This window comes from Balaenoptera ricei, chromosome 3 (assembly GCF_028023285.1).
Source record: "Balaenoptera ricei isolate mBalRic1 chromosome 3, mBalRic1.hap2, whole genome shotgun sequence".
Lineage (NCBI taxonomy): Eukaryota > Metazoa > Chordata > Mammalia > Artiodactyla > Balaenopteridae > Balaenoptera > Balaenoptera ricei.
The window spans coordinates 157220181-157239538 of record NC_082641.1 but is presented as its reverse complement, the minus strand read 5'-3'; the positions used below and the strand labels follow the sequence as shown (position 1 = coordinate 157239538).

The 19358-nt window shown below is 40.0% G+C and overlaps 1 protein-coding gene across 1 annotated transcript in view; it reads left to right on the top strand.

The window, feature by feature from the left end:
- Positions 1-19358, top strand: part of LOC132362765 (ELKS/Rab6-interacting/CAST family member 1-like) — a 137505-nt gene that overhangs the window by 93346 nt on the left and 24801 nt on the right. The window contains 3 exon segments of the mRNA XM_059917739.1: positions 4227-4301; positions 9566-9727; positions 14066-14235. Of these exon segments, the coding sequence (XP_059773722.1) occupies positions 4227-4301; positions 9566-9727; positions 14066-14235 (407 nt within the window).

Sequence of the window (19358 nt, the reverse complement as noted above, 5' to 3'; positions counted from 1 at the left end):
AAAAAAAAGGTCATGAAGAACCTAGTGGCAAGACTGGAATAAAGACACAGACCTACTAAAGAATGGACTTGAGGATATGGGGAGGGGGAAGGGTAAGCTGTGACAAAGTGAGAGAGTGGCATGGACATATATACACTACCAAACGTAAAATAGATAGCTAGTGGGAAGCAGCCGCATAGCACAGGGAGATCAGCTTGGTGCTTTGTGACCACCTAGAGAGGTGGGATAGGGAGGGTGGGAGGGAGGGAGATGCAAGAGGGAAGAGATATAGGAACATATGTATATGTATATCTGATTCACTTTGTTATAAAGCAGAAACTAACACCATTGTAAAGCAATTATACTCCAATAAAGATGTTAAAAAAAAAAGGTGTCAGATATGGGGATATATGTATATGTATAGCTGATTCACTTTGTTATAAAGCAGAAACTAACACACCATTGTAAAGCAATTATACTCCAATAAAGATGTTTGAAAAAAAAAAAAAAGCCCTATTCTTTAACTAGGTTCTAGGCTAGGAATTTTGGCTCTAACATGTCTGAGGAATGCCCATCTGTATCTTTGGCAGTTGTCAGGTAAGAGCAGAGGAGGTTAGGGGGAAGAAAAGAGAAATAAACATATATAGAAAAAAAATAGAAACCTTGGACAAAGAGTAGGAAGAATTCAAAAAGAAAAAAGGTCCCTAGTTAGTTTTCCCTTTCCTAGTGATTTTGGAAAGTGTGAACAGTTGCATCGCATAACTTACTGATTCAGGTTATCCTTCCTCATCTTTTTTTTTTTGTTGTGTCATTTGTACCTCATTTCCATTTTGACAGGAAGATATGTTTTCTCAGAAGCATGCTGTTACTTGAGATGGTAAAGGGTCAAAGTGCAGTGCTGTCTGACAACGGCGGAGTTGAGGTACAGGAGGAGCAGTGAGGGTTCCTTCTTCACTTCTCCGGTGTGGAGTACAGTAAGCCCAGAACTTGTGTAGAGGATTGAAATCTGCTGAAGGGACGTCTAGCCTTGAACCAAGGGTGCTGGAGGCTAAAACCTGAAACTTGAAAGAAAGAAATTTCAGACATAAGTACTACTTTTCAGTCACAAATGCTCCTTTCTCTCAGTTGTGTAAGTAAATGTTGACTTACTTTTAAAAAGAAAGAAACTACTAACAACGGAGAAATTTTGTTCCTAACTTGTTTGTTTTCTTTCTCTAGTCATTATTCTTTATTAAATCAGTGGGAGGAACCGAACACATTTTCTACCGTGTACCACAGTTGACAGTATAACAAGATCCAGATAATTCTACCTGTATGAATCTCTGGGCTTTCTTTAATTTGTGTAGAGTGAAAATTTTCAGGCTAAAAAGAGCAAAATAAAGCAAGCACTAGCACATTCGACTTCTTACATTTGTCTGAATGGTACATTCTTTTTTATTCGCAGAGTCCTCTCCCTTTATTAACGGTGCAGGAGTCAGAGGCTCGATGTGCTCTCTGGGAAAGGGGAGTTGGTCAGCCCACTGACTGCAGGAGGTGTTCATAATGAGCTTTAATGCGCAGGCCTTTGAATGGAGATCTGTTAGGACTGATAGGTTTTACAAGCTCTTAACAGGAAAGCTTTATGCCTGCGAATGGTTTAAAGTGCACCCTAGTTCCTTAGCAGAGGAGGATTTTTTTTTATTCAAATGGATTTCTTTCCTTATATATCGCTGATATGCTTGCTAGAGTTTAAAATGAAATTGTAATAGTTTCACTGGAAAGCATTTGGAAATTTCCCTAATATCTGTGTGCCCAATTTATCACCTGTTTACAGTGTAGGGAGTAGATTCAGTGTGGACAGACTGGAGGCTGGGGGGTAACTGATGAGTTTGTTGTTTTAATGCAGGTGAGAGGTGATTATGGCCTGAACTAATGTGTTCAGATTTTGTCCTGGATTAATGTGTTCTGCATTTTACTGTCTTAATGAAGTGTTTTATCTTGCAGGGGTTAATTGTGGATTAACTCGATCCTTAACGAGACTTGCTTTTACACTCTGTTGGCTCTAGTCTAGGTAGCCTTCCCTCTAGGGCTAGACTGTCTCTACTCCTAAGACATGGCCTTTCTGGTGTCTCTGCTCAGTGCCTCTGATGTTCTCTCCACTCTGGCTCTTTGGAGCTTGAATTCTTCCCAGCCCCATGTGCGTTCAGGTAGTTGCTCAACTCATAGCTCTCTGGTAGTTGTTCTTTGACACTGTGGAGTCTTTCCCTGTACATGCAGGCTTAGTATTTGGTCAAAGACTCCAGGGGACCCCTGTCAGATCAGACACTGCTGCTTTTCTGGCTAGCTTCTTCCTCTGTGTCATTCTGCTCTGCACATTTCTCCTGTCTTTGGGACTCTTACCCACTGATCTGTCTTCTGAGCTCTGCGGGACTGCTGTTTTCTGTTTGGTCTTCCTCTCCCTGCATCACGTATTGGATAGCAAGTCCGGACCATAACCTTGTTAGTTTCTCTTCTCTCAAGGATCATACTCCTGTGCTGCTTGTTTTCCAGCGTCTGAAAACAGTTGCTTTATGCATTTTTGTCTAATTTTAACATAGTTTATGACAGGAGGGCTAGTCTTCTATCTGTTATGATCAGATTGTGTTGACCTTGTAGAGGGTGAGAAGTAAATAGGAAACTCGTTGAAGGATTGAAAACAGACTATTGCCGTGATTTGTTGATGCTTTATCTAGAGTACACCATTGCTTTCTTTAAAATGGACAGAGGAAATGAAAGGAAACTTAACTCGAGGCTGTTGTAGTAATCTAGGCTTAAACTAGACTGGAACTGGAGTGAAATGATAAATTCAAGAAGTCTTTTGAAGCTGGAACAATTAGGACCTGCTCTAGAAGGTGGTAGGAAGTGAAGATGTGGGAGGAATGAAGGGAGACACTGTGCTGTTTGGCTTGAACCACCGGGAGGGTAATGCCATTTAAGGAGATGGGCAAGACTCATCAGTCTTCAGAGGAGGGGCTAGGTTAAAGAGGAGAAAATCACGAGTTTTGTTTTGGATGAAATAAGTTTGAGTGACCTAGGAAACATCTATATACATGTCAAATGGGCAGAGCAGAGGGCAGGGCTAGAATTTCACCAGCACTGTTCAGATGGAAAATATCCATCTGTATTCTCTGCCATCGCTAGGGGCTGTACCAGGGTACTCTGGAAGTACTGGCTGACTCAGAGACATTCCCAGAATCTGACAAGAAAATAGCCTGAGGAGGTCTGGTAACTTCAGGGTGATCCTTGAAGACCCGAACTGTGATATTCTGCCATCTCCTTCCTTCCTTTCTGATCCTGAACGCACTGACATTTGGATTGAAAAAAATAGCTATGTTTTTCTGCCATTTGCTACCTGTAGACTGTTTGGGAAACTTGTTCAGCAGTCTTACCTTCTTTTTTTATCTGATTGTAGCCCCTCTGGAGAGAGATTTCCATCGTAGGTAGCCCGGTGGTTGTTGCTCTGGGGGAGGATGCTGTGCAAAGGAGGTTGTCCACACAAATGCTTTCAGTTGTTTTGTGCAGTGCGGACTGTGGCTACTTTGATTCCTCCTTTTTCTTTTTTTTTAAATGAATTTATTTCTTTTTGGCTGTGTTGGGTCTTCGTTGCAGTGCGCGGGCTTCTCATTGCGGTGGCCTTTCTTGTTGCGGAGCACGGGCTCTAGGCGCGCAGGCTTCAGTAGTTGTGGCTCATGGGCTCTAGAGCGCAGGCTCACTAGTTGTGGTGCACGGGCTTAGTTGCTCTGCGGCATGTGGGGTCTTCCCGGACCAGGGCTCGAACCCATGTCCCCTGCATCGGCAGGCGGATTCCTCACCACTGCGCCACCAGGGAAGTCCTGATTTCTCCTTTTAAAAAGGGACTCTTTCTAATCCCCTTTTTGGATTGTTTGGAGTTCTGATAATATGTCTTGGAGTCCTGTGGAAGAGTGACACACAACGTGGGGATGTGCCAGAGCTTCACCTCTTGTGGCGGCTGGGGTCTGTGTGACTTACCGTGTATAACCAGGTGTGCAGAGACGGGGACCCTCCTGTACCCCTTAGCCTGAATGCAGTCTGTGTGCTCCCTGGTCCACAGGGAAAGGTCAGGAAGACAGAAAGTGGATCAGAGTCTTACAAGGCCGGGGTAGTCATCTTTGCATGTAACTACTACTCCCTCGCCTCTCCACTCCCCTCTTGAAAAAATGAGAGTGAAAAGGAGGGCACTTACTCTCTTTTTTGCTTCTCTTGTATAGGAGATGCATCGGAGATTTGAGAATGCCCCCGATTCTGCCAAAACTAAAGCTCTGCAAACTGTTATCGAAATGAAGGTAAGTGAGAACTTCCTAAGGAATCTTATGTGTCATTTCACATTTTAATGTGTGAGTTTAAGAAAGTGGTATGTAATAATAGTTCACTCATTTTGTAGACTGAGAAGAAATAGTAAGACTTAATGAAAATGACACATTAAAAGAACTTCAGTTTCGTTTCCTCTTGTCCAGCATTTCTTGGAGTCAGCTGTTCTCAAACCTTTTGATATCAGGGCCCCTTATTCTCTTAAAATGACTCATTTCATTTGTTTTTAAGAAAATGTCCGCCAAATACCAAGTTTGTGTGTCAGTTCTTCTCTCGAGTTAAGAATAGGGTTCCGTGAAAAAAGTACCTGATTGGGCTTGCAGCTCACAGAGCACCCAGTGCTGTCCTGGGAGCAGCGTCACACCCAGGTGCAGCAGCCGGGCCTGGCCCCTTCCTGTGTCGTCACACAGCATGGTACAGAGATACATACTCAAGGGCTGAGCATATGAAAAGTTACCAGGGACATTCCTAAGTGAGCCAGTGTTTTAAAAATGTTCTTTCTTAGTTTTCTTTTTTGTCTGAGAGTGCTGACACTGAAGACTACACTGACGGCTAGCACGGTTTGGCGCTGTTGTCCAGAGGCACGAGCGCTTTTGCCTGTCCTTTATACCTTTAGTGCACGTGTTAACACAGTGGAAAAGGCACATAAAGTCATAGTATTATTATGAAAATAGTTTTGACTTCTCAAAAGGGCTAGGAGGCACCCCCAGGCTTTCACGGACTATACTTTGAAAACTTCTGCTTTAAGTTACTGAGTAGTTGGAAATCTTTAGGCTGAACGTTATGGTGATTGGTGACTAAGCGCTTGCCTTCTGTGTTAAATTGCCTGGATTCAAAACCTGGCTTTATTTAACCAGTTGTATGACATAGAACAAGTAACCTAACCTCTCCATACCTTAATTTCTTTATTAATAAATGGTGATAACAATAGTACCTATCCCATGGGTTCTTTTGTGGTTTAAATTAGTTAAAACAAGTAAAACACTTTAAAACAGGACCTGGCACATAGTAAACATTCAGTCAGTGTTAGCTGCTATGCTATTATTATTTTTATTAACAACATATTCCTTCTTGCAAGAGCTAGAAGACTCTTACAGATAGGGACCCCTCCCTCTCCCCCTCCTGCCCTCTCTGTCTCTTTTTTTAACTTCTTTGTATCCCCTAAAAAATTTGACACGGTGTTTTGCATCATGTGCCTTCATTTAATATTTGTTGATGTGGCAAGAGTCTTTAGTTTTTGGTATATAAATAGTTTTATGTAAATAGATGCTTCTCAAGTACAGTTATCAGAATGGTTCTCTTAATTTAGAAGATTTCCTCTTAAAACTTTGTTTTTATTGTTGTATACATCTTTATTCTCACTGGGGAAAGGGTTTACCAAACAAATACCAAATTAGTGGATTCTGGGTTCTTTATAGTTAGACAATTCATAGTCTTGAACATAATCTTGTAAACAGCCTCTAGAAAGGTGTAATTACATATTCACATTTCCCACAAGTTTATTGGTACATGTTATTTCCTGATCCCTGTTGGAACCTAAAAACACACGAGTGTACCTGTGTTCACAGAATTATTTTGCTTGCCTTTTGATGGCACAGGGAAGTGTACTGGTTTTAACTGGCAGTAGATCTATTTTAAGTTGTGTTAACCTCCAGCCATTCTGCTAAGAAGCAAGAGACTGAGATTCTGGTGGCCCAGTGGGGTCAGGTGGATGTTATGTTGAAATTGCAGATGCAATAGCTGAGATGCTGAGAGTGTGGCATGAGCTTGAGAGGATCATGAAGACCTAGACTGGTCTTTGGGGGAAATGGGAAAGGAGGTGATGGTGGACAATAAAAGAGCCCAGCTGTCTTCAAGGTGACGTAATATTCTTTTCTCTCTCCTCCTCCTCTCCCTCCTCCTTTCTCCCACTTTCTTCCCTCTGCTTCCTTCTCCCTTCTCTAACTTCTTCTTTTCCCTTTAGCAGTGGAGGAGCAGGGAGGAATTACTGGACTGCTGTAGGGTTAGAGTTTTGCTGGGTAGATATGGCAGAATTACTGGGATGCAAGTGAATTGAGGGTGGAGGTGAAGGAGTAGTTGGGATGATGAGTCCAGGAATGTAGCCTGGATAGGAGGGAAGAGAATTCAGAATGGATGGACAGGTTGGGAGAAAATGTAGAAGTTAGGGAGGTGGAGGACTCTGTGAGATACAAGAGCAGCAGTTAATGTGAGTGACGGTGTGTCAGGCCTAGAGGAGAGGCCTGGGTGATGTGGTCTTGTAAACTGGATAGCTAAAATGGACCGGAGGATGAAGGCGTTGGCATTACGGATGTCAAGGAATTCGGACATTGAAATCCTAGGATTATGGCAAGAGTGGCATTTGAAGGAGAGATCTGTTGTCAGCCGGGTGCTGAAGACTTCTTCAGCGGGCGGGAGTGACGGGGAAGCCCCTAGATGGCAGCCGTGCAGAGGGAGAGTGAAGAGGAGTGTGAGCTTTAAATGGGAGCAGCATGGAGGAACCTGGAGGATGCCCACACTTCTCCCTGCCACTCTGTGATGCTGGTGGATTAGTGAACTTCAATGGAGAGCGTTGGGGGAAATTATATCCTTCGGGAAAGCCTGGGTTTACTTAGAGCAGGGAGACAACTTTTGAAAAAAAGTTGAGCATTTGGGAAATTTAACAAGGAAAAGAGGATTTCAGTGGACTCAGTGGGGTTGGTTGATTAATGATGGGAGACCCAGGGCTGGGGAAGTATAGAGTAGTAAGATGATAAAGAATTTATTTATTTAGTTATTATACATTCTAGGAGTAAGAAGCCTCCTTGAAAAGGGCTGTCCTCAAATAAACCCAGCCTGAGTACTGGTCGGTGCTACAACTAGTCCAACATTTCTGACGTTAATTTTCTGGCCTCATCCCAGAAAGTAGCCTGGCAGGTTCTTTTTCTGCCTCATGGCTTTCAGAGCTGCAGTTATGGTCCCTTTTTAGGTGCAGATTTTATGGTGCATGATTTGATAGTGAGTGTCTGATTTGGTCAAGAGCTGCCTCTCTGTCTGTGTTGGGATTTTCAGATAGTGCATTTGAAGCCGTTTATTTGTTTATTCTTCATGGGCCGGGATAGTTTTAAACCAAGTAAATCAAAATCCTGGTTTAGGTTTAGAGTGTCTCTGATTGTGTTAATTTAATATGTTTAATTTTGAACCAAATGTAAGTTTCATTTGAATAGATTTGTAAAAGAAAATTTTCGTTGTGTTATTTTTAAAGGTAATGCAATGCAAGTCAGAGGAGTACAGCCCTCGCCTCTCCCCCGAACCTAAAAATAGCTAGCTGTAAGTGTCTCATGATAAATCCTTTAACTCTTATCAGCATACTCTCAGATAACAAGGAAAGTCAGTCAAGACAGGCTTGAGGTAAAGTGAAAAGAGGAAGTCAGTCTCAAAATTTCTTCCTAAAGGAATGGTTTCTCTAAAATTCCAAATAAAATAAAGCTATACTGAATTTATGCTCTTTAAGGTCTTTACTTCTTAGGTGAATAAGCATATGCAACTATAGATGTAAAAGTATCTATTCTTTGTAGGAGTTTTTCTGTAATTGATGACATCTAAAGTAATCTGGGGATAAACTAGATACTGTGACAGACAAAACCAAGAAAATGAGTATAGACGGATGTTGTACTAGGAGGTGATATTCGTGGTGATGCTGATTTACAAGGACAGTGACGTTTCTTTTTAGAAATCATTATGAGATATTTGCAATGCATGGTGAAGTATAGCGAATAAGTAAGATTACTAATGCAGTAAGTAGCCTCCTCTTATCTGCAGGGGATAGGTTCCACGACCCTCAGTGGATGCCTGAAACCACAGATGGTACCAAAGCCTATATATACTATGTTTTTTCCTATACATACCTATGATTAATTTTATAAATTAGGCACAATGTGTAAGGGATTAGCAACAGTAATTAATAGTAAAATAGAACAGTTATAACAGTATGCTGTAATGGAAGTTATGTGAATAGGTCTCATTCTCTCTCTCTCTCTCTCTCTCTCTCTCTCTCTCTCTCTCTCTCTCTCTCTCAGTATCTTACTGCACAAATCTAATGCCTTCTTCATCTAAACTAAGCACTTGTCATGCACTGTAGCCATAACTTTTGCAGTTTGAGGTGCAACAGCAAAACTGGCACGAATTTCTTTTTCCTTCATCCCAATTTCACTGCTGGAAGATTCGTTCTGACTGTAGATCTTAGCAACCTCAGCATATGATTTTTTCTCTTAGTGAGAACTTCCACCTCTTCACTTAAAAGAAGCACCTTACGGCTTCTCTTTGTCAAATCTGAATTGCCAGCATACTACTCTTGTGCTTTGGGGACGGTATTAAATAAAATACTGTCACGTAAAAATGGTCACTTGAACACAAGCACTGTGATGCCAGGACTGTCCATCTGATAACCGAGGTGGCTGCCGTGAGTGCCTAACGGGCGCGGGTACACTGGACAAAGGGATGATTCACGTTCCGGTGGGACAGAATGGGATGGTGTGAGAGTTCATCGTGTTGATTGGAACAGCGGTGCACAGTTTAAAACTTCTGAATTGTTTTTTTCTGGAATTTTCCATTTGATATTTTCTGACCGCAGTTGACCTCAGGTAACTGAAACCACAGAAAGCAGAACCACGGAAAGTAAAACTGTGGAAAAGGCGGGACCACTGTGTGATAAAGTGTAACTGTTAACGTAATTATTCATCCCTTTGTTTTTCTGCAGTGGGACGTTATCAGATCTTTATTATTGTAGATAAGGGTTATACGCATTATTGTGTAAATCTTTGAAACCTTCTTACTCTTTTCCCCACTCCTTTGGGGGCAGAAATAAGCCTTTTAGGGGGGTCAAGTAAAACGATAAAATATTATAGCTAGAAAAGGTTTTACTGTTAATATTACAGATGTTTTCACTAGAAGTTTGTTGACCATAAAGTACTTAGAAACTTTAACTAGTTTTCCATTGCTTCTACTTCTTTAGTTAATACTCTCAATTTTAATCAAAAGGGTGCAGAGGAAAGGATAGAGGAAAAATCATAGTATAGATCTCAGTCCTCCTCCTCTCCACCATATGGCCATGAAGGATATATTTTAGAAGCAAGGCACCAGTTGCAATATTTCTACATATTTGTTTATCTTTATTAAATTTCACATCTGTAAAGACAGACTTGTGCAACCTCTCTTGACTTTTTGCGAATACTTTAATGTCTAAATCTTCCTTTGTCCTCAGGATTCAAAAATTTCCTCTATGGAGCGTGGGCTCTGAGACTTGGAAGAGGAGATTCAGATGCTGAAATCGAACGGGGCTTTGAGTACTGAAGAACGAGAGGAAGAAATGAGGCAAATGGAGGTCTATCGGAGCCATTCTAAATTTATGAAAAACAAGGTCATGGTGTGTGATACCGTGATTTTTAAATGGGGTTTGAAAAATTGATGCATGTTCCTACTTCCTTAGTGATGATGGACCTCACGCTGTTTTATCAGGCTTCAGGGAAGAATACTTGTACCGTAATTCTTTCAGATAGAACTTTCCCAGAATTAAAGTCAGAATTACTGATGTTGTATAGTTATTTCAAATTTCACTTCAAAGAAAATTACTTGTATGAGGCTAAGTGTGTATTATCACAGTTTAACATTTCATGTCTACCAGTACTTCTGAGGCGATTAGTAGGATTACATCCAGATGAGTTTTTCTCACTATATGAAACATCGCGTTTTCTATGTCTTGTGAACAAATTTAGAAGTCAAATTCAGCCTAAGAGACTGAATCCACCTCCCCTTTTTTTTCCTGAAATGGCTTAAATAAAATCGTGTTTTCCCTTCAAACACAGTTCCCTAAAGGAAAGCCCTTTGCGCTCTCCCTTGGAGAAGACCCATGTGTATGAGGTTTATTGTTTCCCACGTGCACTTGGGGTGTATGTACAGTAGGATAGGCATCGCTGAGACATATCAGTCTGTATTATAACCTCAGTCACAGTATTCCTTCTTTAGAGCCAAAGGCATTTATTTTGATCCTATGAACTATTTTAGGCAAATTAGAGGACTTAGTTTATTACAGTTATCAGTTTATCAGGTCTGTGGTGTTTTAAAGATCATAATTTCAATTATAAAATATTAGCTAGAAAATAAGTGTTCCTCCCCCTCCCCCTGCCCCCCATATCCCAATTGTGTTAGTTCCCTAATTTCTCAGAAGTGAACACTGTTCCTTTAATGATACAGTTTCTGGCTTCTTTCTCTGATACCCATACCTGCATATAAGTCAGTAGAATATTCCTCTGTTATTTTAAGAATCTGTTATCAATGACTACGGCCAATTTCATGTAACTTTTAGAACTTAAAAATTCACATATCCAACTTTCTGTTAGTTTTGATTTATCATTCTAACTTGAGAACAAAATAAAATATCATCTCTGCTTCCCATTTGCTGATTAGCACATTTCAGTCCATTACCCTGTGAAAATAGTGAGCCCATCTAGGGTCCTTTGAAGAGGAAATTAGGGGAACAGATTTGATTGTGTTATATGAGTTATTGTTATTTCCAGTTACTGCTCTGGCTCAAAAGCAGATAATAAGAAGACCTAAGTTGACACATGAGTGAAAAAGAATAACAATGTCGTAACAGGTAGAGCAACTGAAGGAGGAGCTAAATTCGAAAGAGGCTCAAGGGGAGGAGCTGAAAAAGAGAGCGGCTGGTCTTCAGGCAGAGGTCTTTGCCGAAAGATTTACCCTTTGCGTGCAGTGATCCCACAGTGGGACCCTGCTGCTCTGGCTCTGGGTGCTCACACTTTCACTCTGTGGTCGGCAGCTTTGCCCGGGACTAGCACTGACCAGCCTGCTCTGCTCTTTAACTGACTCCTGTTCACCGGTTTGACCCACGTGCCGCCCTGTGTGCAGCGAGCCCTCATGTGCTCTGGAAGCCCTGTCCCTGGTTTTTTATTGTTGCTTTGTCACTGTGTGGATGGTGCTTCAAAGCTGTTTTTTCTCGACTCCTTTCCTGTTAACCAGAAACTTGTTGATTTATGTGAATGGTCTCTTTCTCTTCTTAGGTACAAAGAATGTGCAGATGTTCTAGGTCCATCACCCAGGGTTTATTTGAATCTGATTTCTTGAGTGAAGTGCTTTACCTTCATATGTAGACATCATCTTTAAGTCCCCGATAGGTGATTTTGCAACAAATTTTACTTTCTTTGGAACAGATGTATAGAAGTGATTAGCTTATTTAGTTATCTGGTCAGTTAGAAGTAGCATGAGACTTAAAGTCTCTAAATCTATTCAGTAGCTCAATCATCTGTCTAGAGAACTTGAAATTCCATTTCAAACTGTGATAAAATGATTATAATAAAATAGGTGACACTTGAGTACTTATTATAAGCATTTTATAACCTACTAAGGTGGGTATATTCTCAACCCAATTTATGGATAAGGAAGCTGAGGTAACACAGTGGTGCTCAGGAAGCACAGTTAGTAAGAGGCAGAGTTTGATTTTTACACAAGCCATTTGGTTCCAGAACCTGTGCTGGTAAGCTCTGCACTCCACTGCCCTATACTAGGCTGTGCACGCATTTGTCTCCCAAGTGTCAGGAAAAAAACTGCTTCTGAAAATTACGGTAGGATAAGACTGGAATGCAGCATTAAAAGAAAGAAAAAAAAACCACTTGTGCTAATTTAGTGTGTTTGCTATTTATGGACCACTTTATAGTATAGATAGAAAAGTGAGATATTTTGTCTAAAAGGGTCCAGTTTGGTTTGTTGTAACCATGTATTGTCTAGAGGAGAAGTTGATCTATAACTTTTTTTTCCTCAGCTAGTATTATTAATTTCTTTTTGTGTCGAACAACAGGCTAAACATTCTATACGCTTTTTTGGTTTAATCTGTACGCAGTACAGTGGCACTGGTTTGCTTTCTCCATCTTACTGATTAGGAAACCAAGGCTTAGAGAGGTAGTTACCCAAGAAGACACACTCGTTCGTTCTCACGTGGGATTGACTGCAAAAGCCTTATGCTCCTAACTTTTAAGGAAAATTTGTGCTTCTAAACTCTTCTATTTAGGATATTTTCTTCTTTTTCTCAGTCTTTATGGTCAGTATAGCATTCTTTGAGGATTATTTAGTAATGCAGATGATGAGGAAACTGAGATTTTATATTTATTTTTGATCACATGGTCTAGAGGTAGCTGGGAATTTGAGTAATCTTTAAGCCATAGTTCTTTAGCTGATGAGGTGAGAACATTTTGAACGTTTCTCCTGACTATTCATTCATACCACAAGTGCGTTTTTAGTGCATTCTGTTTGTTAGGGGTGGGATGTTGGTAAAGGGATGTCATGAAAGATGCTACACCATTACAGTATGTGGCAGCTCCTGGGTACGTATCTGTGTTACAGGATGGAAGTAGCTGCTGTTTACAGCTATCTTCCACTGATGTCCTTAGCAGCTGCGAGTATTTTGCATACAGTGAGCACACAGAAATGTTTGTTGAATGAATGAATATTCTATTTGTAAGTAGAGATTTCATGCATATGAGAAAAATGCTTGTCTTCCTGATGAAACAGAACAGTAAATTATAAGTTTATTTTTAGTCCTCCTTAAAAGTAATTTTAATTACAGTCAAATGTATTTCATACTTTCTCATGGGAAATTGTTCTCAAAAACTTTGTCCCTTATGCCTAAGATTATTTCAGTCAAAATACTTTAGATACCTTCAACTTTTTAAAAAGTATTTTTTGTTTCATCAGTGGTACTGAGATTACTGACTTCTTGTGAAATTTATACTTCCAAGAGTCTATATTTTAGTGCATAGCTACCTTGCTTAGGCAGTAGATACAACGTAAAAACAGATATGATTTCTTTTAATTTGGCTTACATTTAGAATAAAAGAGTAAAAATTCTTAGAAACACGGTAGAAATGTAAAGGAGATGTTTGATGTTAAATGTTTTCTAAGTTAAGATGAGAAAAATTTCTGGGGGAGTGAGTGGCACCTGTTGATGTATGGATTACTCTGTCAGAGTAATTCAAATTTGATTACACATGTAGATTCTTAGAGAATGAGATTTTATGCGTTCTTTATTTAGGTTATATACTTTTATCCATTTAGTTGATATGACATGTTGTAGGTAATATAACTTTGTAGGTGGAATCTTTCTTTTAGGTCAGTACCCCTAACTCCTCAAAATTATATAATTTTTAGAAAGCACATGTTTATAATGCCTTATAACACTAAAGTGGCTTTTTAAGAAGGACTTTATGTACACTTTCATTTGAGAATGAAAAAAAAACAATGAAAAAATAATTGTGCAGCTTTTGAGTTTAGATAGCAATAGTAGGAAGTTTCTTTTTTCTTTCTGTATTCCATCTACACTAATCCTGCTGTATGATTTGCAGTTTCTTATGACTTAATAAGATGAAAACTGCTTTAGTCATGTTCAGATGCTTACTGCTGTCTCATAGTCATCTAAGTGAATTGGGATTTTTCTTCTTCCATTCCTTTTCTAATGGATTTCAACAGTTTAGGGGAGACAATAAATGAAAACTGGAAATTTTGCTATTAGTTGAATAAGCTTTGTTTTTTTGTGGGGGGGGGTGGTCAGCTAAGATTAGATGGTGCAAAAAGATGAATTGTGTCCTGTCATAAAGTTAATGCTGTATATCTTGACGTGGATCTGTCAAAGATCCAGATCAGAGGTGGTGGTTTTATTTCTTTTTTCCTTACACTGCTTTTTCTTCTTCTCTAGATTGGTCAGGTGAAGCAGGAGCTGTCCAGAAAGGACACAGAACTACTAGCCCTACAGATAAAGCTAGAAACACTCACCAACCAGTTCTCAGACAGCAAGCAGCACATTGAAGTGCTGAAGGAGTCCTTGACTGCTAAGGAGCCTCGAGGGCTGCCATCCTGCAGAACGAGGTAAAAGGAGTTGTGGGATTTGCACGGAGCCCATTCCTTGGCACCTTTTCTTGTGTGTTACCTGTGCACTTCTTGTTGTGTTGAGATACGGGAGCTATGAATAATGTTACGATGGATTCTTTAGCGATGTGGTCAGTTATAGTACTAAACTATAACCATCTTGTTTCTATTGTTCTTGTATCTAACAAATTAAACCGGTGCAGTTAATATATGTTTTTGATACTTCAGACTTTGACTACGTCTGTGCTTCTAAGTAGACTTTAAACTAATGTTATGAAATGAAACGATAGTTGTAAAAGCATTTGTTTTCACCCGTGGTAAATCTTTCAGTCATGAATGGCAGTGAGCTTGGTCAGCCTGTGTTGGGTTATTAAGTGTCCTTAATTTTTGGTATTATGAATAGCTTTAAGTAGGCAAACTGTGGAATCTAGAAATGTTTGAGATAAATCTTGTTTTGAACTGCAGATTATTAGACATGTGCCTTCATGTCCTGTTTGAAAATAAAGTTAGCATTTTTAGAAATATTAGAAGATTATCTAGTCTGCCAGCCTTGATTAGAGGTAGGAACACACTAAATAATTCCAGGCAGATGAGAATCTCTCATATTTGCAATGAGAAGGAATTGATGATGCTATTTGGATTTACTGTCTTAAGGAAAATATTTTCTAAAGATCTCAATGAAATAGAGAATTTAGGTAGGAATAGGTAAGCAGTTCTGCTGTATAGAAGAAAAATAAAGCGTATAGTATGGATTAATTTTTTCTTTTCTTTTCAAGAACAAGGTAATAGATAAATAAAGGCATAGTGTAATGAAGAAAGGAATGGGTAGTAAAAAGAAGGCATAAAAACATCTTAGACCCAGAACTTCAGAATCTTCAAGCGAGGAGGAATGGGAAAATGACCAAAATGTTTCGTGTGGTATTTTATTTTTTTACAGTTAGGGATTTTGTTGAAAATGAGAGATTTGGATGATGTATTTATAATTTTCCTTACAACTTATACTTTTTCTATTTTGATCACGTTTCATTTTATCATGATACCTCAGAGGGATGTTTTGGGGTAGATAAGGCTCTGGCTCTGGAGTCACAGTTACTGAGTGTGAACTTCAGTTTTACCACTTGCTACCAGGTGCAGGGTCCTGGGCACATTACTTAAGTTCATTGTGCCTCGTTTTACACCTGTAAGATGAAGAGGCGTTCCTGCCTCATTAGGTTGTTAGCATTAAACTAATTTATTCACTCCTAGTGCCTGGCACATAGTAAGGTCTTTGTCTGTCAGTTATTGGCATCCTTCTAATTCTTGTAATACTATCAGCTAATATATGTAAACTGTTAAAACGGTAAGAGAACATTGTTGCTTTTCTTTTCATTGGCATAAATTTTATGTAGAAGGTCTGCTATTTAACATTTTTATCAAGCTAAATTAAGGTTTATTCAGGGAATTGCAAATACAGAATTATCTGAAAAATGTTACCTGCAAATTTATTAATTTGTGGCTTTATTAGAGATTTTCACATCAGTGCCTGGTATGAATGCAGTACTACAAAAGGGTCAGAAGAGGGCGCCAGTGTTTTGGAGCTGAGCCTGTTGGCAAGTGCTGCTGTGATAGTTTTGGATGGAGGTGGCAGGTGTGGGAACCAGGGAACCAGGCAGTTGGTTAATGATAATGCAAACACTTAAAAGCTTGTCACAGTCTAATAGATGACTTCTTCCCCTTGGCAACCCATCCTTCTCTTTGTACCTCCCTCTGAAATAGTGTTCTTATTAGCTAGGTCTCATACAGATGGGCTTGTGATTGGTTTCTTGTACCATAGAGAACAAAGACTGTATTTGTGGTCATTCTTGGGTGGTTTTTGTATTTGTTTTTAGGACTAACTGAGTTGCAGCAATTACCCCTGTAAGTTATTAGGACAACTGCTCAAATATAAGGGTCTCATTCTAAAAGATAACAGTAGAAAAGCTAACTTCCTTTTGAACTTGGGGTGATTATATGAATGTTATATGCCTGTTTATCAGGATTTGCTATTTTTTCTTAAATTACTCTGGTGACACTTGACAAGGCTCACTTTTTCCAAAGCAGCTTTCTCCTGTTGGATCCCATAAAAGACAGTTTGAACCAGCTCTTTGAAAGTTCTCACCTATTTCTATAATTGCTATCTTTCTGTTCCTATAATTGCTCTTTTTTAAAAAAATAATTTTATTTATTTTTTTTTGGCTGCATTAGGTCTTCGTTGCTGCGCGCGGGCTTTCTCTAGTTGCGGCGAGCAAGGGCTACTCTTTGTTGTGGTGCACAGGCTTCGCATTGCGGTGGCTTCTCTTGTTGCAGAGCACAGGCTCTAGGCTTGCAGGCTTCAGTAGTTGTGGTACGCGGGCTCATTAGTTGTGGCTCGCAGGCTCTAGAGCCCAGGCTCAGTAGTTGTGGCGCACGGGCTTAGTTGCTCCGCGGCATGTGGGATCTTCCCAGACCAGGGCTCGCTCCTGTGTCTCCTGCATTGGCAGGAGGATTCTTAACCACTGCGCCACCAGGGAGGCCCCCTATAATTGCTCTTTATCGATCTCATCCTCCTCTCTGAAGCTACCCTAGACTTTCATCCAGCTCTCAAATCACAAAATTAAGCACATATGAAAAAGAACATGGATTCAGGAGTTTTTTGGTTTTTTTTTTTAATTTTAAAATTCTTGAAGGAAAAACGGGATGTGGGAAAAGACCTGGTGTTTTTCCTGTTCAGGGTCCATGGAATGAGGTCCTTTTGTGTTGGGCAGTGTACAGTGTATAGTATGTATGGAATTGCTCCAGTTTTATGAACATCTCCTTTAATAGGTTGACCTTCACAGAGGTGGTCTGGATTTAGTAGTACTGTGGTCAAAGCATGGGCTTTGGAGTCAGACCTAGGCTTGAAATAGCCTTCTACATTTATTAGTTATGTGACCTTGGATGAGTTATTTTACCTCTGTAATCCTCCATTTTCTCATCTGTCACTGAGAATAATAATAATACCACCTTCCTAAGGTTAGAATAGATGTTTAATGTGGCTAGAATAGATTTTTTAAATTATGAAGTTCTCATCTGAATTTGGAGGTGAATATTAAATATCAGTGGGTTTAAAATATCACCACTGGTTTTTTTAGATGATAACTTTGTAGCCCTCTCCCCACCTTTGTACAGATAAACTGTGCACTGTTGAATGACACATCTCTGCCTGTGGCCTTTTGCAAGTTTCTCTGAGCTCTTCAACCTTTTGTTGGGATGTCAGACAGAACTCAGTGCAGTTGAAATAGCCTTTTAAAAAGGTCTGCTTGTGTACACTCTCAGCCTCATGACCCAACGCCCTTCAGTCATCCTCTTTTCTAGATGGGAACAGTGGGAGATGTGGTGATAGGAAATTATACTTAGTGATCTTCGGCAAGTCACTTAGTTTCAGCTTTGATTTCCTCAGCTTTAAAATTAGGAGTAGTTTAGATTATTTACCTTTTTAAAAGTTTATGGGGACTTCCCTGGTGGCGCAGTGGTTAAGAATCCGCCTGCCAAAGCAGGGGACACGGGTTCGAGCCCTGGTCCAGGAAGATCCCACATGCCGCAGAGCAACTAAGCCCGTGCGCCACAACTACTGAGCCTGCGCTCTAGAGCCCGTGAGCCACAGCTACTGAGCCCATGTGCCACAACTACTGAAGCCCACGCGCCTAGAGCCCGTGCTCCGCAACAAGAGACTCCACCGCAATGAGAAGCCCGCGTACCGCAACTAAGAGTAGCCCCCGCTTGCCGCAACTAAAAAAAAGCCCACGCGCAACAACAAAGACCCAACACAGCCAAATAAATAAATACATAAATTAAAAAAAAATGTATGAAATACAGGAAAAATGCAGAAAATAATATAGTAGACAGTACTCAGATTTAACTTACATTTATGTGTGACCACATTAGGTGATCTTTAAAGGTCCTTTCAAAGAAAAGATTAAAACCAAAAAAGCTCATTCTAAACTAAATATTCAGTGAAAGCAGAAACTTTTGTTAGAATCTCAGGTTTTTAGAACTGGTTGGGGCTAGGAATAGGCTAGGAATAAATATTAGGAAGCTGTCATTATGGGGGTAGTGGCTAAAGCCTTAGGGATGAATTGGTTTCTCCAGAGGAAGGTTGTATCGAGTGAGATGTAAAGAGGGGGAAATGACAGCGGATCCAGTGAAGAAAACTGAAAAGGTGTGGTCAGAGAGTTAGAAAGGCAGTGAGTCATATAATTGCAAAAGAGGAATTATAGGAAACATGCCATTGTCACTGGCATGCAGTTACTAGTGCTAATGTGCTCTTAGGTAGATCTGTTTATTGATGTAAAACAAAAGAAGATTAAGATGGGTTGAGATAATTAATACTTTTGTGGTCAGAAGTAAAAGGCCAAAACAGCAAGGTAGCCATTTTTCTGTTCATGTCCTTTGGTAGAGAAAGTCTTGTGGAGGAAAAACCTTCTGATTTTGTTGAAGTTGGCCTAACCTGTTTGCCACAGACCTTGATGCTTGGCAAGCTGGTTAGATGCTGTTCCTCCAGCTCAGTTGATGTGAATAAAAAAGGTCTTATTCCTCCTGCCAAGAATGGTGTTAGGGTGATGACTGTGTGTCCTGCTAGTCTGTGAGGGGTTTTCCTGAATATGTTTTTTGCGGTTTGCAAAATACGGACCTCACGCAAAATTATACTCTGAATTTAGTTCACACCAAACCAAAAGATCAGTGTAGAATTCAGAGCAATTAATCTAGTAGTAGCAAAGTGGTTTTTGTGGTTATTTTTATCTCAGCTCTCCAGACTAGCCCATTTAAATTCTGCATTGCATGAAAAAGCAGATCAGGAAAAAGTGTACACAGGTGATTTGAATTGAAAAGATCACTTAGTAATTAGACTATGGGCTTGGGTAGTTTCTGTGGCTAATATTTGTGATATGAAATATTTTTAATATCAAAACCTGCATTTCCCACTGCAGTAACACCAAAGGTTTGTATGTTTATAACAGGAGTTTTCATTCTTTACCTTTTTCAGTCACCAATTCTTGTGGGTCTCATACCTGACTGACATTCCCTCAAATCGGCATGCGGGTATTTATGAGTGGTTAGTGCAGGCCCATTTCCAGGTCACTTAGCAG